At 56.3% G+C, this 22313-nt stretch overlaps 1 protein-coding gene across 3 annotated transcripts; it reads right to left on the bottom strand.

The window, feature by feature from the left end:
• Positions 1-1147: 1147 nt before the first annotated feature.
• Positions 1148-17779, bottom strand: RAC2 (Rac family small GTPase 2). 3 transcript variants are annotated; one of them, XM_060165129.1, is made up of 7 exons: positions 17641-17779; positions 15477-15548; positions 8542-8659; positions 7768-7830; positions 7273-7432; positions 3915-4047; positions 1148-1655 (listed from the first exon to the last, which is right to left on the bottom strand). In XM_060165129.1, exons 1-6 carry the CDS (start codon positions 17673-17675, stop codon positions 3917-3919), a joined length of 579 nt encoding a protein of 192 aa, XP_060021112.1. In that variant the 5' UTR covers positions 17676-17779; the 3' UTR covers positions 1148-1655; positions 3915-3916. The 3 variants fall into 3 exon arrangements, with proteins under 3 accessions (XP_060021112.1, XP_060021111.1, XP_060021113.1); XM_060165128.1 differs by lacking the exon at positions 1148-1655 and adding an exon at positions 1668-3286; XM_060165130.1 differs by lacking the exon at positions 1148-1655 and adding an exon at positions 6927-6930 and having other exon boundaries at positions 3987-4047.
• Positions 17780-22313: the final 4534 nt, after the last annotated feature.

The raw sequence follows: 22313 nt of genomic DNA, 5'->3' as shown, positions 1-22313 counted from the left end.
TGCTGGGGGGACAGAATGGGAGAAGTCAGCGTGACCCCCAGGCCTCTGCTTTGGAAGAAGACACAAAGGAGAAGCCAGGCTCCAAGACAGAGAGCCCCAAATGAAGCAGGATTATCTGGCAGGTGCTTTCCTTTGCCACCAGATGATGATTTTATTACAAGAGGCCAAATATAATGCACCCAAGCCCTGATACCCAGCCTGGGCCTGGCACCAGGCGGGTTCATGGGAGTGGCTGCTGTCAAATGAGTGAGCATCGCCATGTTGTCAGCTCCTGCCCACAGCTAACAGTTCTTCCTGTTTCAAAACTCCTCACCGACTTCCCTCGAAATTTCTCTTTCCTATCTGAAGGGGTTCTGGTCCTCAGCCAATTTGCAAAGCAGAAACGAGTGACTCACCCCATGCTCAGTGAGTTCTGGACACAATGATACAGCAGAAGGAACACAGAGCTGGGAGGCCTAAGACCTCAGTTACAAATGCTGTCAACTAACAGTAACAGAAGGCCTAACAGTGACATAAACAAATAAGTGGTTTCATTTTTGCTCTGTTCCCTTAACAAGGCAGCCACTGGCATTTGTTCAGCTGCTGACCAAAGTTGTGAAGAATCCAGGCTCTTTTTATCTTTCTGCTACTCCATTCGTAGCACGTTAGGTTGTATTTTCATGTTTGTCGCTTCAGGTTCATAAGATGGCTGCTGCAGCTCCAGACTTCTCATCAGTATTCATCAGGGAAGGGGCCAGGGCAATGGTCAGTGTTGGCTGGGTCCCTTATTCTTTTATGGAAGACAACAAAAACTTTCACAGAAGCTACCTTTCCAGCTGACTTTCACTTATGTCTTGTTAGCCAGAACTGTGCGAACTTGGAACTCCAGTTGCAAAGCAGGCTGGGAACAAGTATTTTTGTCTGGGGTTAAATACACTGCTGCTTTGCACAAAACTAGAATCCCGTTAGCAAAGAGGGTGGAAGTAGTGGTATCAGGTGGGAAAGTACAGTGTCTGCCTTAGTGAACTGAGCTCTAACTCCTGTGCCTCTATTTCCTTCTTTGCAAAACAGAGATGTTAGTACTACATTGGAAGGCTGCTAGGAGAATTAAATGAGATCATATGTGCCGGGTGAAACCACACAATGGTGAGAGGATTTATTTCCTGACTTTATTATTGGTATAAAACAAGGACTGCATCCACTGGGGTAGGCTCAGGGGAAGAGGCACGTGGCAGAGGAGGTGTAAGCACAGGATGAGCGAGGGAGGTGGGGTGCAGCCAGGCCTTGGGGCCACCAGGATGGTCCTGAATTCCTCTTGAGGCCCCGGAAGAGCAGGAAACAGAAAGAGGCTCTCCTCGACTCCGGCCCACTGGAAGGCGCTTCTCAGGGCTTTTAAACGTTGGATGTTTTAGGGTGTGAGTTCTGACACATACATGTCTGTATCTGTGTCGTGTGTTGGGGGGTGGGGCAGGGGTGTTAGTGGTTTTTTGGTTTGTTTCAGAGAAGTCACTTTAAAAGCATAACGACCTTGTCTGAGCTGAAACTAAAAAAGGCCACGGGATTTCCCCCCTGCACCCCATCCCTTTCAAGAGGGTTGGGCTCTCAGGAGGCCAGTGAGCTGAGATCTTGCATCAGAACTTCAGGACTTACGAGGGGCAGTGGAAGTGGCCGGGAGCCTGGAAGAGCAGAAAATGAAACCCAGATCATTTCACTGGCTGGGAATTGGGGGAACTTCTGTGTCGTCAGGGACGGGGTCTTATATCTCTTTTTTTTAAACCTTTATTTTAGAGTGTCAGCCCCTGAGGGCAAGAACTTGGGTGTACCGCTGGACCACAGAACAATGCCTGGCACAGAGTAGGTGTTCAGTGAATTCGTGTTGAATGGATGGATGACATTTAGATAGAGAAGCACAGTCGTCCGCAGGATTGGAAAGTCTGGCATTTGTGAATTAGCAAACACTGAGGTGGGACTGGCTCCATCCTGTACCTTGGCGCGTTAGGGATGAGCTTCGTAAATCCTTACAGCAGCCCCATCTCTCTTTTAAAGAAACTTGCCTGTGTTTTGTGCCTGCTGGGTCCGGCATTGCTTCCTTACACTGTTGGGACACTTTCCTGGGACCTCCAATGGTGGAGACTAGGGGTTTCTGGCTGCTCGACACCCATATTCCCCAATTCTGGCAAAACTCTCAGTCTCCCTTTGAGAACCAACCCCTCCCTCCACTCTAGTGGGTATGGTTTTGAAAGGGCTGCCTCCGCTCCATGCTCTAGTGCGGCATGTAGTCCAGGCTTGACCAATCAGAACACAGCATTCTCCTGACAAATGTGATTGGTTGAAAAGACCTGAGCTGGTCCAATCAGAGTAAACCTTAATTAGAACTTTGCCGGGGGCAGACACTTGCTCTTTTTTGCTGAACTTGAAACGGGAAGGATGAAGCCCTTGAGAGTCACCTGCCTAAGAATGAATCAGACATCAGAAGGTACAGGAAAGTGAGCTCTGATGACATCATTTGAGTCCCCTTGATCAAGCTGCACCTGAAGTCATATTTCCAAACTTGAATCAGTAAATTTATTTTCTGCTTAAGCAGGTTGAATTGGGTTCCTAGCTGCAATGACAGAAATCCCGACTGGCAGGGTCTGCAAGTTTTAAGACTGTCACAGGTAAATGCAGCTCAGGATCCTGTGAGTGGAGCAGAAAGACTTGAGAGGTGGCAGGAGTCAGCAGGACCCAGCCTTTTGATTGGCTGGGCAGGTGCCCACAGAGATTTAGAAAATCTGAATGTTTTGTGTTGTCCCCAAAAGGAGCACTAAGACCAGAAGAGCAAACTTCTCAGACACTTAATTTAGCTTCAGTAGGAGAACCTCAGACAAGCAAGACCATCAGTATTGGAGTAGACTGCCTCACGGGAGAGCAAGAGACCCGTCCCTGAAGGTATATAAGTGGTGGCCGGCAACCATCTGGCCCGAAGTTTCCAGAGGGGATTCAGGCTTTGGGAGGGAGGAGTAAACAGGTAGATGGTGCCACGTGGGGCATCTGACCACAGCAACACAGGGGTGGCTTATCGGTCCTGGGGCTCCCCTCTGGCCCCTGGGAAGGCAGGAGCATGAGGGGATGGGGACGCAGCACCTACAAATTCACACTCTTCCCCGGGGGGGACTCCAGCACAGAGAAGATGATGAGCCAAGCTCTGCAGCCATCTTGCTAAGAAACGCCACAGGAAGGGGGCAGCATGGCCAGCGGGGATGTCCTGGGGCTTTGGGTGGGGGCCCTGGAGGGTCAGAACCATCTGGCTGGGAGGGCTGGGTGTGTCCTGGAAAGGAGACAGGCAGTGGGTGAGAATTTGGGGCCAAACAGAATCCACAGCCCGCTCCTGGCTCTCCTGGCTCACGGCTCATTCCAGCTCCCAGCTTTTGCTCAAGGTTGGCCAAGTCCTCTCCGTCCTTCTTGTCCCACCCATCCTGGAAGCCTTGTGGGTACCTCCAACCCCTACCCATCCCTCTTCTGCCCCAGTAGCCTCATAACTCAGTCTGTCCTACCTCCACCCCTATATGTGGGTGTCAGGTCTCCCCAGCTCAAGCGGCCTCTTCCAAGGGGTAGGGGCTGAGGTATCTTTCTGCCGTGACCCTCCCCACCCTGCTGCAGGGACGGCAGAGGGGCAGCTCAGTGACACCACGCCTTGCCTCAGCTCAGTGACACCACGCCTGGCATTTTCTGACACTTTGAACCTTCCTTCTGGGAACTGGGCTCACAGAGCAGGACCGGCTCAGGCAAATGGGCAACCTGAAGCCCCTTTGATGGTCCCTCTTCTGTCCCAGCCTAAATGCCACTCCCGATGAAACCTAGGGCCACCGAACAGTGGCTGGACGCCTCCCTCCCAGCCAGAGCCTGCTGTGTGTGTGGCGGCGGGGGGCGTGGGGAGGGGAGGGAGGGGCTCTTACCCCTAGAGGATGCTGCAGGGCCGCTTCTGTGGCCGCGTGGGCTGGGGGCACAGGACAGCCCGGATCGCCTCGTCAAAGACGGTTTTCAGGCCTCTCTGGGTGAGGGCTGAGCACTCCAGGTATTTCACTGAGTCTAGGTTAGGGCAGCAAGAGGGTAGAGGCCTAGGTCAGGGCTGGGCAAAACCCCGTCCCAAGCCATGCAACTGCACTGGCTGTGGCGGCCACCTGGGCTGTGCCACTCAGAGCAGGGCATGTACCCCTCTGTGCCTCAGTCTCCTCATGTCGGAAAGGGGGAGTTTTACTCAGAGGGAGAGGTTAAGACCCCCCCCACGAGAGCAGGTCTGTGTCTTTCTTGGACACAAAAGCCCTTAATTTAAGGAAGGATACCTTCCTGGCAAGAAAGGGGCTCAAGCTACGGTGACCAAATTTCTCGGCGCCTCACTTTCTTCTAGAAAATTCCCACATGCCTGCCTCCGTCTTCCCCCGGGAGGCCTGAGGAACCCGTGGCCCGCTCACTAGGACATTCCAAATGTCATCTAACCAGTCCTTCGCATCTCCCCACTTTACAGTTGAGAAAACTGAGGCTCAGAAAAGTCACTTATCCAAAGTCACACACTAGACATTTCCCCTCCGCCAGGGGCAGCTGGGGGCCCTCAGCAAGAGGAGTGGGAACTGGGGAGCACCCATTCCCCCATGAGGGGACCAGCCTTCTCCCACGTGACCACTCAGGGCTGGAGCACGGGGCACAGACAGTGAGGAAGGTAGGCTGAGCCCCACTCCCAGGGGCAGTGTTCTGTGACGTTCTGGAAGGAACCTGTGAGAGCTCCTGTGTCCATTACAACCCAAGCAGTCTCCCTGAAGTGAGCAACTGAAAACTGAGAAGGAGAGGGGCAGGAAGGGGGAACTTTGCTCTTCCGTGGGGGGAAGAAGCAGACCAACGCTGACCAGCACCTGCTCCCTGCCAGGCACTGAGCTGGGCGCTTCCGACAACCCTGTGAAGAAATTCTGTGAGTCCCCGCTTCCCAGGTGAGGAATCAGGCCCAGAGAGGGGATGCCCCGGGGCCAGAGACACACAGCTGCGAGAGGGGAGCCAAGATCTCAGGAGGGGCAGCCCAGGGACGAGGGAAAGAGTGTGGGGCAAGGACAAGGAAACCAAGGCTCAGAGAGGATGTCACTTATCCTGAGTCACACGCTGGATGTCTCCCTTGCACGTGGGAGCATTGTCCCACCAGGGAGCACAGGCAGCGGTCCCAGGGCTCGGCTGGCAGGTACGGAGCACCCCGAGTTGGGTCTGGGAGTCTCGTCACCATAACCCTCTGTGCCCAGAAGGGTGTCACTGGGCATTTGGCCACTGTCTCCCTGCAAGGGACCGTAGCCAGTGTCCACTCCTTTCTTCCACACCTTCCAGCTGCGTCCTCCCTGGCACCTGCCACCCTCCTGCTTCCTGGATCAGTGGTGTCTAGAGAAAGGGTCCTGAGGAGAGGCCTGGCCACTCCAGGACCTCAGCCTGTCCCCCCTCTCTGCTCCCCAGTCGCCCACCCGTGGGGGCAGCAGACCACCCTGATCATGACTGGGGGAGCCACGCAGCCCGGATTCGAGTCTCGGCCGTGGCACATCCCGGCTGGGTGGCCTCGAGCTAGTGACTTCTCCCTGAGCCTCAGTTTTCCTCCTCTGTAAAGTGGGATGATGAGAGTCCCTCCTTCATAGCTGCTATGACGATGAAGCAGGAGAATGCACCGGCCCAGCACCCAGGAAGCGCCCAATCCTGTGATTAGCAGCTGGGATCAGAGCTGCCCCACAACGCGTCACCCGGGACTGGTGGGCAGAGGCAGCTGCTGTCCTCATTAGCCTGCAGGCCCCCCAGGTCTCCCCCTTGGCCTGGGCTTGTCCGAGGCAAGTTCAGAGTCATTAGTCACTGCCCCTGGCCACCCCCAGCTGGTATTGGCTCCAAGAGGATTGGCTAGAGGCCAAGGCAGGAACCCCAACTCATCTCCTCATGAAGGAGAAAGGAACTTTAGGGAGTGTATAGGCTGGCTAGTACGGATGGGGAAACTGAGGTCCAGAGAGGGGGAGCCACTGGCCCAAAGTCACACAGACAGTCATTGCCAGGACCAGAATCCAGGCTTCCAGGCCCCATCTCATCCGAAAGCTTGTGCTTTAAGAAGGACGGGGTCGGACACAGGCTGGAGAGTCACTGTCTTGGGTGGAAGGAGTCCGGGGGGACAGGCTGTTCAGAAAGAAGAGAAGGCAGGGGTGCAATCCCCAATATTCGTGAGGAAAGACCAGAGGGCCTGAGAGCCAGAGCCCCTAGGATGGGACAAAGGACCCAGGGTTTAAGTGGCAGCGGAGGCCCCTGGGAAAGACGGCCATGTCACTGGGCTAGTCACATGAAGGAGGGGGTGACGGCTGTGGTTTCTCTTCCTGTGAAAAGATGTGAGTCCCCAGGGCCCTCCCAGTTCCGGCGGAAGGAAGAGTGGTAGGGCTGAGGGAGGGATGGGTTGCAGCAGGCCCCACCAGTTCAGGGGCCAAACCCTGGGTCTGCCGGACCCTGTGGTGAGCAGAGCACCCTGGGCAGCTTGGCCACTTCTCATAGTGGTCAAACCCCACTGGTGGTCCCAGGCTCTTGGGCAAGTACCCTGTCCCCAGGCAAAGGACAGCAGACCTGGACGCCACGGAAGAGGCCAGACCCATCGGTCATCACCTCCCTAGTGCAGGCAGCCCTGAGCCACCACGAGGAGGCCCCCAAGCCATCGGTTTGTGGTCCTGTGTTCAAATCCTGGTTCTGCCACCTACCAGCTGCGTGACCCTGAGAAGTCACTTCTCTGGCCCAGTGGCCGGGAGGCAAAGAGGAGTTGGGCTGAGAAGCCAGGAGGGTGAGGAATGGGGGGTGAGAAGGATGCAGAGGGAAAGACGTCGCCCTTCAAACTCAAGCAGAAGCACCACCTCCAGGAAGCCTTCCCGGAAAACCCAAGCTTGACTTGGCTGCTCGTCCTCTGAGAAACCACGGCACACCCCCCTCCATCCCTGCTTCTGTCTGTCCAAATGCACTTATTTCGATGTCTGTTTATGGATTATACTAATATTATAATAACAATTAACACAAAGTGCTTCCCACGTGCAGTGCTGCTCTAGGAGCTCACGGGCGTGAATTCATTTAATCCTCCCAAACACCCAGCACTACGACTGTTGCCATGGTTCACGGAGGAGGAAACACAGGCCCAGAGAGGCTAAGTGACTCGTCCAGGGTCACACAGCTAGTACACGGCACACCCAGGGTGGAATCGCACAGCCTGGCCCTGGAAGCTATGTTTCCAATCCCCCTGCACCCAGCTCCCCTGTCTGAGCCCGAGCCCTGTACCGATCTCCTTGGCCAGCGCCAGGCCCTGCGGGTAAGTAATGGGCGCCAGCTTCTTCTCCTTCAGCTTCTCGATGGTGTCCTTGTCGTCCCGCAAGTCCAGCTTGGTGCCCACCAGGATGATGGGCGTGCTGGGGCAGTGATGCCGCACCTCCGGGAACCACTGGGCCGGTGGGTGGGGGCAGGAGGTTGTGCAGGGGGTAGGCGGAGAAGAGGGGCACCAAGCCGGGAGGAGATAATAGGGAGTCATGAGGGTGTGTGGGGAGGAGAGAGGACAGGTTAGAGAGTAAAGCTAACTATCACAGCCCCCTCTGAGACCCCCTCTGAGTCTCACCCCCAGTCCCCCCCGCCAGCCCTGGGTGGCACTAGGGACCCTCTCTGCCCACATCCTCTGCTGCCCCAGAGGCAGGCCAAAGTCAGCGGTCCCTCCCTCCCGTGCTCCCCTCCCTCAGGGTCACCTGCCCCATCCCCCCAAGACCCCCGCTCCATCCCGCTCACCTTGGCCCGGACATTCTCATAGGAGGCTGGGCTGACAAGGGAGAAGCAGATGAGGAAGACGTCCTGGGAGGTCAGACAAGGGTTACTCGTGAGGGGAGGCCTGGAGGCATCCCACCTGGGCTCTCCCACACCTGGGCAGCCACTGAGGGCTGGAGCGCCCCGGGGATGCTGGGCGCTTAGGACTCGGCAGAGCAGGGATTCCCTTCCCACCTCTACACCAGGCTGCTGCTTGTTTATCCAACACTTCCTAACGGCCCGAGCCTGTTCTAAGTGGCTAATCTTCACACAACACTGTAGCGGTGCTGCTGCTACCCCATTCCACAGATGGGGAAAGTGAGGTTTACAAGGATTAAAGCATTTGCCATCTGGAACTCCAGAATCCATGCTCCTCACCAGGCACTCACTACCTACCCCCCACCTGCCGTCTGGTCACCAGCCCCAGCGCTTTCCTTGCCACCCTGGAGACAGAGCCCAGCAGCCACACAGCCACCTGCAGATGTGCCCCCATCACTCCTCCCCTCCCCTAGCACCCCCAGAGCCGGCCATCCTGAGCTCCCATTGGTCCAGAGTCTGCCTGCCCCACCCACTGAGAACCAGGTGGTGCAGCAGCCCAAGAGGCAGAGGGGCTGGGAAGACAGAGGGCACGGTAATGACAGGGGCCTGATGGAGGGCGGGGACTCCTCGAGCTGGGCCTTAAGGGGAGGGTCAGGGTTCAGCAGGCAGAGGCAACAGGGATGCAAAGCCCAGGACCACGAGGAGGGCTGGGCAGCATACCGTCTGCGGGTAGGAGAGCGGCCGGAGGCGGTCGTAGTCCTCCTGCCCTGCCGTGTCCCACAGCCCCAGGTTCACGGGCTTGCTGTCCACCATCACGTTGGCTGAATAGTTGTCGAACCTGTGGAAACAGGTAAGATAGAAGGGCCAGTCTCCAGCCCCAGAGTCTAGGGACTTGCAGTCCATGGTTCCATGGCAGAGGCCAAGACCCAGAGAGGGGCTACAACAGGACCAAAGTCACAAAGCTCTATGCAGTTGGGTTTTATTTTTCTTAAATACTGATCTATTACATAAGAAATTTTAAACGCAGGTAAGCAGAAAGAGGAAAACATTGTCTCTACTGTTTTTCTGCCCTTACCTACCCTTTGGAGAGACGATTTTTCAAGGCTGCATAACATTCTCTCCAAGGCATGATCAGAATACACGTTACCCACCTCCTAGGCTGGGCGCTGCGGCTGGTCGCCCAATATTTGCTGAATGAGTGTTCATTCCCATCTTAGGTTGGGTCCCCCCAGAAGCAAACCCCGAGATGAGGGAGCGGCACCAGCGGTTTATTTGGGAAGTGACTCCAGGCAGCCGAGGGGAAGGGACAGCAGCTGTTGAGCTGTTACTGCGCGGGAACTGGGGCTCCGTCTGGCTGGGGCCACTGAGCTCAGGGCATCCCCCAGAGGAGGCAGGGAGCTGGGGTACTTAACCACCTTCTCCATCTCCCATTGGCAGAGGGAAGTCCTTGGGTGTTAATTCCCTGGCCTTCCAGCCCACCCCTAGTGCACACCAAAAACTGTCAGTTACTGGAGATTTCAGGAAATGCCACTGGAAAGGCACATGTTGAAGGAATAGGGTGGGGCAGAGGCTAAAATCTCCCTGCCAACACCAGAGAGGCCTCCAGGGCAATCGCACAAGCTCGCACTGTGGGGAAACGTCCCAGACACCTCCCTCCCTGTCCCCGACCTGGAAAGAGCTTGTCGTCCCCTCTCTCAGGCAACTGCTTTGCCTTGACTATGAACTGGTTTTAGAGTGTCTCTGTCCCGCCATGGGCTGTGGGCTCCGTGAGGGCGGGGCCCATGTCAATTTCATCTCTGAAGACTCAGGACTGGGACCTAGTGAGTGTAGGTGGAACAGAGTTAACCCAAACTGAACTGAAGCCCTTGGGATGCCACCCCCTCCACGAAGCCCTCCCAGAACACTGCTCAGTGACAGGCTGTAGAAGCCGTAATGCTTCAGAGCAACTCCAAAGACATCTGTCCTGTGACAGGCAACCGCCCCCCAAAAAAGTGGGTAACCTGACATGTTTAACACCCCATGCTTGTCCAGCCTTAAGTTCCGCAGATGGCCCTGCTCCCTCCTGCCTGGAAAGTTCCTGCAAACGTCCCTCCCCTGGCTCCCCACTCTTCTTCTTTCCTGGTGCTGGGCTGACTCTTACTCATCCTCCCTCCAGTCCCATTTCAAGGTCACCTCCAGGAAGCCTTTCGCGAGCCCCAGCCAGGTCGGGGCCCCCACCCCGTCCCAACTCAGTAATCTGTGGTGAACTTAGCACCCAAAGAGCAGACATCAAGCCTGGCTTGTTCCTCACTGCACCAAGGCCAGCATCGCACTTGGCACGTAGTAGGTGCCCGGTGGACCTACTCTTGGTACCACCCATACCATAGTGGGATTTCAGGCGGAAGGCACTGTTCAGGGAGACATCGCTGGGCATGATGGGGAAAGAAGTGTCCATGCTTTCTTCGGCTTCTGCCAGAAACACTCCTTTGGGATGAGCTTAGGATGCAGGGACACTCTTTCCTTTACTGTCCAGTCTGAAATTCTGACACCAAAAAACCCCCAAGATTCCTTGAGCCAAAGGCATCTGTCTTCTCTGAGCCAACTCCAGGGTCTCAGGGGCCGTGGCAATGGGGAAAGAGCTGGTTCCTGGGACTTGTAGCAGCACCAAACACCTGCTCCGGGGCTGGTCAGAGGGTTAGAGACCTTCATACATTAGGTCTTGAAGTCCCAAGTGACCCAAGATAAAAGAACCTCAAGTTCTTGCCATTAGACAGTTGAGGAAACCGAGACCCCAAGAGGTCAGATAACTCTTCCAAGGCCAACCAGCTCACAAGCATAGGAGCTGGGATTTGAACCTGGCTCCCTCTGTACACTCATTTGTGAGCGAGAGAGTGGACAGATGCGCTGCAGGAGGGTTGATTCGCCCGGGGATAGCCACCCAGAGGTGGGAGGGAACAGTAAGTTCCTTGTGAAGCCTTGTCCTGGTTGTGTGACCCTGGGTGAGTAACCCAGCTTCTCCCAGCCTCACTTTCTCCATTGTGAAAAAAGCCCTATCTCTTGGGGCCATTAGGAAGATCCAGGGACAGAGGATATTCAAGCCACCTCACGGGGAGATGCTGAGGAGCTGAACAGTCTCATCCTTCAACGTCACCGGCCCCCCACAGAGGACCAGCTGCCAGACCCTGAGGGATCACTGCAGGGACAAAATGATCCACAGCTCCCGGGGTCCCCTACTTCAGAGACCCGCAGGGAGCCAGGACCAGAGGAGCCTTAGACCACCACTGCGGCCAACCCTCACTCCCATTTACCAGATGAGGAAACTGAGGCTCACAGACAGGAAGGGACTTGCCCAAGATCTCGCAGTCAGTTGGGGGCAGAGTCAGAACTAGATCCTGTTACCCAGTTCAGAAAAGCTCATGGCATAAGCGTCACTGCGACTTCATGGCTGGAGACTCAGCGGAGTTTGAGCTGGGGTCTGGGGGCTGACTGGGAGCTGTGGAGAGGGCAGGGAGCTCACGCTGGCTGGGCACCTAGGGGTGCCACGTGCTGTTCCAGGCCCTTCATACTTAGATCGTTTCAGTGAGCCCAGGAAGTGGATTCTACCATGGTGCCCCTTTCACACAGCAGGAAACTGAGTCAAAGCCCGAGAGTGACCTGCCCATGGTCACACGGCTGGAGTGCTTTCACCCAGAGTCTGTGTGGCTTCTTTCTGCACCCCCAGGGCTGCAGGCCCGGCCCTGACCCCAGCATGGAGTGGAGGAGGGGTATGGGGGGCAGGTGAAAGGGGGCTCAGCGCCGGGCATCACCTGACCACTACCCAAGCTTCCAGGGGAAAGAAAGTGGACTCACAGAACACAGAGACCACAGGGCATGCATGGCTGTGACTTGGGGACCAGGGAGGATTGATAGGTCAGGTGGGGCATGGACCACTGCTGGATTCGGGCCGTGGTCCTCCAGGCAACGGGGAGCCAGCGAGGGGCTTCACCAGGCAGGGGTTACATGATCAGCTTTGCATTTGGAAAAGGCCCTCTTGGCCACTGGGTGGAAAAGTCTTGGAGAAGGATCAGAGGGGAAGCTGGGAGACGGAGCCACCAGTGAGAGAGGTGGGTGGTTGGAGGAGATGGGGGAGCGGAGAGGTGTCCCAGGTGGGATGCAAGGGGACAGAGGGCGTGTACGAGCAGTGGGGAGGCTTGAGCCAGCAGGACACAGTGAGGGAATAACTCGCTCGGTGGCAAGAGCATGGGGCGAGGGGGAGGTGCAAGGCCAGGCCAGAAAGCTTGGTACGTCCACTAGGGAGGCTGCCATCATCCTGTCCATGGGAATCTGGGCTGGATTTGCCAGTTTACAAAGGAAGGTGAAAACCAAGTACTGGCCCCTCCGACCTAAATTAACCACCTGTGTTCTTCCTTCCCAGAGACAAGCCCCCACAGAGCTGAGCCCCCTGCTGGTGTGAGTTCCAGCACCTTCTCAGGACGGGCTGGAACATGCCCTCCCTGCCTGCCAGGCTGGCCCTGTCGCTACAGAGCACCAGCCATGTGCTTATCTCTGTTCTAGAAGCTGCTCTAGTGCCGCGGTCCCCAACCTTTTTGGCACCATGTCTTCTTTCATGGAAGACAATTTTTCCACGGAATGTGCGAGGTGGGGGCAGGGGAGGGGGGGAAGGGGGGGTGCTGGTCCAGGTGGTAATGCGAGCAATGGGAGTGATGGGAGCCGCAGATGAAGCTCCGCTCGCTCACCTCCTACTGTGCTGCCGGGTTCCTAACAGGCCGTGGCCCAGGGGTTGGGGACCCCTGGTCTAGTGAACTAGACAGACCAGGGCCCTGTCCTAATGGAGCTTCCATCCCAGCAGGAGAAGGCAGATGCGGAAGGGCTGCGAAGAATGTCAAGCAGGGTGGAGAGATGGAGGGGGCCTGGGCGGAGGGAGGGGCTGCTTTAGACAGTGTGTCAGGGAGGGGATACCTCGGCCGGGAACTGAGTGATGGAAGTGGTGAGTGCAGAAGCCTGGGGGAGGCTGGCGTGTCTGGTCCCTGAGGACCAGAATGGAGTAAGAGGTGGGTTTTAAGGGAGGAATTTAGGCTCCATCTAATTTTCGCTTTTGAAAGCTCACCTGGGCTTCCGTTTGAGAATGATCATAAGCAGGGGGGAAAGGGGAGAACCCCTAGGTCACAGGTACCTGAGAGCAGGGTCTTCCTGCCTTGTCTTTGTATCCCCAACCCCCAGCACAAGGCCATCCACAGAGCAGGCTTCGGTCTCCCCATCTGTGAGACAGGGCTTTGACCCTGAGCTCTTATCCCCCAACCCGCAGGCAGCAAGTTCAGCTCAGCTCTCTCGCTTATCTGATCTGGTCCACTGGCATCTGCCTCCGGCCCCAGCAAACCCTACCACCCCCAGCCCCAGAGCTCTCTTGACCTCTGTCTCTGTGCCAGAGATCTCAGGCTACCTGTTTTGCCCAACTCTGCTCTCCCCGGCTGTCCCCACCCTCCACTGTCAAGGGCTCAGGGTGGCTTATTTTCCCCTCCCTGTCACAGGGGTGCGAGCACTGTAGCAGGAGCCCCTCTGGGGGCTTGTCCAGAGCCGAGTAACTCCATATGGAAGACAAAGACGGTGGGATGCAGGCCTGGCTACACACCTGGCAGGTCCAGCACAAAATGAAAATGCAGGGACCCTTGTTCAAACATTAAGAATTTCAGGATGGGGCATCTGAGCATTAAACCGAGTGCAGGGCCCAGCCGAGTGTGTGCCTGCCTAGACGGCTCACCCAGGAGCCGGCCCTGCTCTCTGACCCAACCCCTCAGAGTCCTGGGAAGGTAAACCTTGTCTGGTCCATTCTGTCTGTCCTTCCACAAGGTTGTCCAGGACCACCGAATCCACTCGCGGACACCAGGGGCCAGTCTCTCCGGGCTGCTGAGCGCAATTGGCCCTACCTAGGTCTCTGCTGGTCCCACCATCTTGCACCAGAGAACTCGCCGCCTCCCATCTCCCTGCACGGGGAAGGCCCCCGGGCAATGAGCTTGGCATGTCCCAGCCCTGCCCCTCCTCTTAAAGAAAGGGAAAACTGAGGCTCACCGAGGGGAAGCGATTGGTCTAAGGTCTTTGAGCAAGTGCGCCCTCCAGCCCAGCTGCAACAGGCAGACAGGACACAGGTAGCACCAGCACCGTCCTGGTGAGACTGGCCTTCTGCAGGAGCTGCCCTCCCCGATTCTGCACCTGCCTTCCCGCTCAGGGCTAGAGCCAGCCCTCCCTCAGCACCAGAAGGCTAGAGCCAGCCCTCCCTCAGCACCAAATGGTGATTGGTGGTGAGCGAGCAGGTAAGGGCCGACGAGGAGAGGGGCACTGGCGCCATAGCGGGAGTTGTGAAATGAACCGGGGCAGAAATCAGTTTTCCAGGCTTCCTACCCAGGTTTCTCTGCCCTCTCCTCGCTGCCGTCCTCCTGCCCGGGCTGGGGACCCTGAGGCAACTGGAGCCAGGGCCAGTGTCCCAGGGAGACATATCAGTAGAGGGAGCCCAGCCCACCTGGTGACCCTGGGGGACAGGCCCCTTAGCTGCTGTGAGCCTCAGTTTCCCCCGCAGGCACCCTGGGGCTAGAATAATAGCCACCTCCTCCCATGAGCATCGAATGAGATCACACATGTGTGACATTTCGTCCAGGGACCAGGACACAGTAGGCCCTTGATAGATGGTAGCAGTGATCCATCCTCCTAGGGCCTGTCCATGAAGTTCAATTCAGGTCGACTCAAAACAGATATATCGTGTCTAAGGCAATGTGCAGACTGCACTGTGCGTAAGACACTCTCCTAAGACAACGGGGAGACCCAGAAAGGACTGGACGTGGCCCCCTGCCCTCCGTAGGCTCGTGATCACGGGAAAGATCAGACAAAATCTCTCTGGGGGGTGAGAGACACTCAGGCTGGATCAGAAAGGCTTCCTGGGGGAGCAGACACTGGAGCTGGCCTGGAGGTCTTAGACATGTGGACGTGGGAAGGAAAAGCAGTCCAGGAAGAGGGAGTAGCTGGAGCAAAGGCCCTGAGGTGGAAATGCCCAGGGAGTGCTTGGTGACCAGGGGCGGGAAGCAGACGGGACAAGAAGCAAAGTACTGGGCTATGAAGCCAGAAAGGAAGGTGAGAGAAGGCCACACAGAGCCTTGGATGCTCTGCTATGGAGTTGGGGGGCTGTCCTGAGAGGGATGGGGCCACCGAGCACCGGTGAGAGGGGGCCGATGCTTCCCATTCACCCCACATACTCCTACATACCTGTGCATCAGGTGACAGCCCTGCCACCACATCCAACACGAGGGCAGGCCTCCAGGTGGCACTGCCCTCTCCCCCGGCACACACTGGGCCCTGATGTCTCTGATCTCCCGGCGTCGAGGCCCTCCACGACTCGCCCCAGCCCCTCTTCTACCCTGCTTTTGCTCACGCCAGCCCTCCGCATCTCCCTGCTGGAAGGCCACCTGCTCCCTGGCCACCCCGCGGCAGCCTCTCTCCCCTCTGGGGGCCCTCAGCACTCATCCCGGCGCTGGTTGCTGCCTCCCCGGCTGAACCAGTGGGCAGCTCTGGCAGGCAGAGACTGGCTGGAGGCTGACTTTCAGGCTCACAGGATGTGCCTGAAAAGGGGGTGGGCTTGGTGATGCGTGTCTCCCCAGCCTCCGAGCGCCCCGCCCACGCACAGAACTCACACGGTGGGGATGTACTCTCCCGGGAAGGCGTTGGTGGTGTAGCTGATAAGCAGGCACGTCTTGCCCACGGCTCTGCAAGACAGGAAGTTCGAGAGGACAGTGGTCATGGGCCCTGCCCGAGACTCAGGGAGGTTTCTCAGCACCTGCCCGGTCCCCTAGCCCAGCCCTCAGAGAAGACCCAGGCCCACCCCTCTGGGCATCAGTGTCCCCGTCTGAGAATCCCTGTATCAGCGTTCTCACACCTAAGAGTCATCTGGGGTGTTTGTTAAAGGACAGACTTCAAGGTCCTACCCGAGAGATTCTGAATCAGGGGTGTGGGCTGGATCTGGGAATTTGTATTGTAACAGGCTTCCCCAGGTGACAAGGATGTGAGACAGAGGGTTAAGAGCAGGGGGTCCCCAGGAGGCCCCTGGTACCTGCCCAGAGCTCTGCCATCACTCCCCTGGGATCCAGATCCCAGCTTCATCACCCACCTAGTGGCAGCATGATCTTAGGCAAGTCACTTAACCTCCCTATGCCTCAGTTTCCCCATCCAGAAAATAGGGATAAGAATAGGGGTAAGATGAGTTCATCTCATAGGATGGACCGAGAGGTAAATTAGACGAAGCCGGTGAAAGAACTGAGCACGGTCCTGGTACAGTGTAGCAGCAGCAAATACCGGGGAAAGCCTGACCCTCCTCTTTCCCTCCCACCTCACCATGGCTGTTAAGAGCATGGAGTTTAGGAACCAGAGAGACCAGGATTCAAATCACATGAGGTCTTGGGCAAATGACAACTTCTTTGAGCTTCAGTTTTCCCAACTGTAAAATGGGCCTAATATTAGGGTTGGTGGGAGGATAAAACAGAGGAGTGTGACTAAGCCCAGGGCCTGCACATAGTAAGTACTAAGTTAGTAGTGATCGTCATTACTCGTGCAGTCTTCGCCCTCAGTCTGCTGGGCTGGGAGGGGGCAGGGGGCACACATAGCCCTGGGCCTTCCCCTGCCCAACTTGGTTTCGTCACTTCCTGCTCGGAGGAGACCGGCTGCCCTCTTCTCCCCACCCCCTGCCCCGGGCCTGCCAACAAGGTAACTCTAAGTGACTGGAACATTGCCCTTGGCTTCCGCCCTCCCCTCCTCAGATCAGATATAAAGCAGAAGTGAACAGGGCTGGACAGGCGGGCAGATAACATGCATCAGCGGAGGGCTGCCTGATAAACCAGCCCACCCCAGGCCGGGAAAATCGAGTCTCTTAAGGCCTCAGGCTGCCCCGCAGTAGGATGGGAGGGTTGGATAAGAGGCCTGCCCAGCCAGACCAGCGGGAACGTGTCGGGGTTGGACCTACAGAAAACCCCAGGCGGTACCTGCAGGCTGGACCCTAAGACAGTGCTGCTGGCAGGCACGAGAGACGGGCACATCAAAGCTGTCATTTTACAGATGAGGAAACTGAGGCCCATAGCGGGACATGACAACCTGAGGTCGCTGAGATGTAACAGCTGAGAAGTCGCCTCGGCTCAGCCTGGCCCACCCTGGCCCCCAGTCACGCCCCTCCCCCTTCCTCCGCCTCCCGCAGCTCTGTCTCTCACGCCCCTCCCCCCTCTGCTCCTCACCCACAGCCCCCCGCGCAAGCTCCCAAGTTCCCCAGGCCGGCTTCACCAAACACACTTACGTGCAGGACAACCAGTCAAAATATCTCAAGGGGCCCCACATCAACCCTGCGGGCATGGGCCTCTTTCCAGATGGCCAAGCTGAGGTTCTGAGAGGCGCTGTGACTTGCCCAAGGCCACACAGCAGCGCAAGCCAGTGACTAGAGCCCAGGTCAGCCTGGGGACCCACCTCCCCCCACCCCGAGCCGGCATCCACAGAATCGAAGCCTGAGGGCCCATGGGAGACCAGCCTCAGCTCTCAGGGTGCAGGCGAGAGGCCCCAGGAACCCCCAACCCTAGTCCTGTACTCTCCACCAAGGCAGCTTCCGGGGTGAGGTGGGCAGACAGAGTGGAGCTGTCCTCAGCCCACCCCTGGGGTTCCCTCTGGGCCCTGGGAGAAGAAGGGAGCCGTTCCTCTGGCGGCCTCCCAGGGACCCCTCCATCTGCAGGGCAGGGGGCTTCCCCAGGGGCACCAGGACAGGGTGGGGGTGCCAGGGCTACCCCGGGACGGAGCTGTCAGCAAGTCCAGCCGGGTACCTACCCATCTCCCACCACCACACACTTTATGGCCTGCATCGTGTCCGAGGCCTGGAGGGCGGTGGTGCTGACAGCTCAGGGCCCGGAGCGCTTCTGCAGACACAGGGGTATGGAGAGCTGGAGAGGTGCCCTGAGCAAGGAGCAGCAGCGGCGAGACAGGAGGCAGGAGGAAGCGGAAGGGGAACTTACCCAAGCTGCTGCCCCCACAGCCGTTTGCAGGAGGCGGAGCCTGCGGTCTGGCCGAATGGCTCAAGGGTAGGGTGACCCTCAGGGGCTGGGCTGGGCCCCTGCCGGGCATCCCTGCTCCGGGACACCAGCAGGAGACCTGGGGACCCTCTGGGCTGGAGACTCACTTCCACGGGCAGGGCCAGAGCTGTTCTCCAAGAACCTGAGGCTCCTAAGAACGTAGTTCACCTCGGTTCTGGTCAATAAGCATTTAATGAGCACCTACTGTGTGCCAGGCACAGGATCGGGTACTGGTGAGTCTAGGATGTGAGCCGGAAGATACGGCTTCATCACAGGTGTCCATAAAACAAGGCAGGAAGTGATGGGGCCACGGAGGATTGACAGGGAGGGGACCTCAGAGTTACACAGAGGGTGAGCCAGGGCCTTCGAGGTGGTACTTGAAAGCTAGTGTCAGAGACAGGGCTCTCCAGAGGGGAAGACATGGGTGCTCCCCAAGCGGGGGCCATTGTGGGACCCCCTGAGTGCGAAACGATGGGAGAGATATGGGGGGGGATATGATGGGGCAGGAAGGGAGGTGGGGATCAGCTGACAGAGAAGGGGAAACGTCAAGGGAAGTGATGGGCAGTGCCCCACGCCAGCCAGGCCCGGTGCTGGAGGCAGGGACCGGGCGCACTGGCTCAGGAGCCGTGGCCCGTTTGAACGATGCTGAGACAGAAGGTCTTAGAAGCCAGTTGGTTCACTAGGATCGCCCAGCCTGAACTCAAACCCAGGGCCAGGTGACTCCAAACTCTTCTGTCACCCCGGCTGCTGTCTGGGGGACAAAGCCTGAGATCTGCCGTGGGTGGGGAGGGCGAGTGCGCCCCCTCAGCCTCGAGGGGCCTCGGGATTGGAGCAGCAGTGGATCTCCGCAGCGGGCTTCACGTTCACTCTTCTCTGCCACCGCTCCCCATGCCCAGCACCCCTCCGGCTGCAGGGACGAGGGGCAGGAGGGGATGGGCAAAGCCACTTGTCACCCACCCCTGGTGGGTCACTCAGGTCAAACCAGGAAACCAGTCAGAGAATTTGGAGCGCCCGGTGCTGGGCAGCCAGCGCCACTCCCACTCTATCCCCCCCCCACTTCCCCCCCACCCCACCCCCGTCACTCCAGCACCTGGATCTGAACCTTCCCAGACCTTCCACACAAGTTACAGGGTTCCCAAAGACAGCTTCTGCCGAAAGGGAAATGCTACCTCCCCAAGAACCGGCTCCAAAAACTTGGCCAGCCAGTGAGTAAAACCTGTCAACCGACTTCGACGTCTTCGCTCTGTGCTTTGCATGGGCTGAGCTGAGACAGTGGAAAGCACTTCACGGCGCCCAGCCGGGGTCAGGAAGGCCAAGCGTCCCCCCATGACCCAGCCTGGGCACCTCACAGGCCACCTAAGGACTTTGTCCTGACTACTCCCCCAAATCCACATTCTTTTCCCAACCGCTGCGATCCCGATCCCATAGGAAAACCTCTGTGTTAATCTAACAAGAACAACGTACTAAGTGCAATGTGGGATCCTGGATTAGATCCTGGAACAAGAAAAATAAATTAATGGAAAAAGTAGGAAAACCTCTGTGTTAATCTAACAAAAACAACGTACTAAGTGCAATGTGGGATCCTGGATTGGATCCTGGAACAAGAAAAAAAAAAATTAATGGAAAAAGTAGTAAAATACAAGACAAATCTGAAATTAGATAATACTACTGTACCAAGGTTAATTTCTTAGTTTGGACAAATGCACTGTGGTTATGTAAATGCTGTGAACGTAAGGGGAAACTGGGTGAAGGATATGGTGAATTCTCCTACTGTCCTTGCAATTTTTCTGTACGTCTAAAATAAAATGTTTATTTAAAAAAGAAGAAAAGAGGGCTTCCCTGGTGCCGCAGTGGTTGAGAGTCCGCCTGCCAATGCAGGGGACGCAGGTTCGTGCCCCGGTCCGGGAAGATCCCACGTGCCGCGGAGCGGCTGGGCCCGTGAGCCATGGCCGCTGAGCCTGTGCGTCCGGAGCCTGTGCTCCGCAACGGGAGAGGCCACAACAGGGAGAGGCCCGCGTACTGCCAAAAAAAAAAAAAAAAAAAAAACAAAGAAGAAGAAAAGAAAAGAAAAAAGAATAATGCACCTCTTTGGGAAGACACAGCAAATGAGTATGGTCACGTGACTCGGAAAGAGCTATATGTACTGGGTTTTATCCCCCATTTGTCCCCCGGGGTGGAGCTTCCTTGTGCAGTAAACAACCTACTCAACCATACATGGCCATGACAGCACTACAATTGCACCTGCCCTCCATCCTGAGAAAGCCGCTTCTCCAGAACAACCCAAGCGAAATTCTTCCGAAATTAGGTCCAGTCGACTCCCTCCTTCATTCCACGTGCACCCATTATACACCACTTGAATACCTGGCTCCGGGCTTGGTACTGCTGTGGATACAAAACAAGGAAGACAAGAAGTTGCCCCTGAAGAACTTGTGACCTGTAATGAGAGCGACTCAGGGACCTTGAGATGGCCCCAATCTGCCGGTAGCTCTGGGGCTGTGAGGATAGGCCAGGGTTGGCAGGGGAACAAGATAGGGAGTGAGGCAGCCTGGACCACAGCCACCAGGTGTCTGCGAGGCTAGAAGGGCAGTGGCGGTCTCTGCGTGCTTCCAGCGCAGCGACCACTGCTCTAAGCCCAGGCTGGTGGTGGCTCTATTGTTCCCCCACTTTACAGATGAGAAAACCGAGGCCCAGAGAAGTTCATGAATCTGCCCCAGATGACGCGGCACACTTGTAACCACTACACGGGAAGTGAACGTAGGTCTCCTTGTCCAATACTCTCATTTTACAGATGGGGAAACTGAGGCTCTTGTACATGAGACCAAGGCCAAGATGCAGCAGCCCCAGCCTCCTGTCCAGGCCTCTTCACCTTTTCTTTTTCTTTTTTGTTTTTAAGTATCTATATTGAGACATAGTTTGCGTATAATAAATGAATCCATTTAAAGTGTACAATTCCATTCATTTTCAGAGATACATACACCCATGAAATCTCCACCAGTCAACATGCCAAACATCAGAGAACATTCTCATTTCCGTGGAAGGTTTCCTCGCATCCCTGCGCAGTCCATCTCCCCACCCCCTGCACCCTCACATGGAAGCTCTGAGCTGCTTTCTGTCATTACAGATTCCTTTGCATTGTCTAGCATTTCACATAAATGGAATCACGGTATTCGGCCTCTTGCACAAGGTTTCTTTCACACCGTATGTTTCTGAGATCCATCCGCGTGCTGTTGCATGAGCCGTGGTCCATCCCCTCTCATTAGTGAGCAGCGTTCCATCCAGGGATGTGTCACACTTTGGTTATTCATTCAGTCAGTCCTCTTTTAACCACACTTTGCAAACTCACTGAATCACAGAAGCACGGGGCCCCTGGGCGTGCGTAGAGGGGTCATAAAGACCATCTTCATCCAACCCCGCCTCTGCACTTCTGGTATCCATTGCTTGGTTCACTGCCCACGAAGCAGCCCTGTTCACATACCTCCAGTGATGGGGAAGTCATTCCCTTAGGAGAGAGTCTTTTTCACCCTTGGGCAGCCGGGCCTGTTAGAAAACCCTTCCTCATTTTCAGCCCAATCCACCCCCTCGATTGTGCCCACAGAGGTCCTAGGACTTACCCAGGGGCTGCTCAGATCAGTCACCTCCCTCCTCCCCACCACAGGCCTTAGGGTTCCCGAAGTACAACCTCCACCTAGCGGTGTGCTGGTAAATGTTTAACCTATAGCCCCAGTTCAGTTATCTCTGCTTGTGTGTAACACTACCTGATATGATTATATCAAAACGCACTTATCTGATCTCCTGTTAATGCATATGCATGAGGCTTGCAATGTTTGCTTTACAACCAGTTCTGCTGTGGGTATTTGTGGACTCCTGGAGCTGGCGGGTGAGGTTTCTCCAGAAGTGGGAGAGCAGAGCTGTAGGGCACCTACACCTTTCACCCTAATACACAGTGAGAAGACATTTTTCAGGGGTCCTCATGGTACACACCTTCGGCCACATTTGGCCTTGTAAGACTTTACACTTTTTGCCAACCTATGGGTGTGAATTGGCATCTCACTGCAGTTTTAATTTAAATTGTTTCTGGTGATGTTGTGCATCTTTGCATGTATTTATTGGACGCTGGTGTTTCCTGTTCCATAAATTATCTTTTCGTATCTCTTGTCCGTTTCTCTACTTTCTGATACTTATTTGGAGAAGTTCTTTGTATATTCTGATTTTCTTTTTTTTTCTTTAATGTATTATCCCATTGCTTCTCTTTATTTATTTTTGGCTGCATTGGGTCTTCGCTGCTGCGCGCAGGCTTTCTCTAGTTGCAGCGAGCAGGGGCTACTCTTTGTTGCGGTGTGCGGGCTTCTCATTGCAGTGGCTTCTCTTGTTGCAGAGCACGGGCTCTAGGCACGCGGGCTCCAGTAGTTGTGGCATGCGGGCTCAGTAATT

This window comes from Lagenorhynchus albirostris, chromosome 11 (assembly GCF_949774975.1).
Source record: "Lagenorhynchus albirostris chromosome 11, mLagAlb1.1, whole genome shotgun sequence".
Taxonomy (NCBI): Eukaryota; Metazoa; Chordata; class Mammalia; order Artiodactyla; family Delphinidae; genus Lagenorhynchus; species Lagenorhynchus albirostris.
The sequence above is the reverse complement of the archived record's forward strand: the minus strand, read 5'-3'. Positions and strand labels throughout refer to the sequence as shown.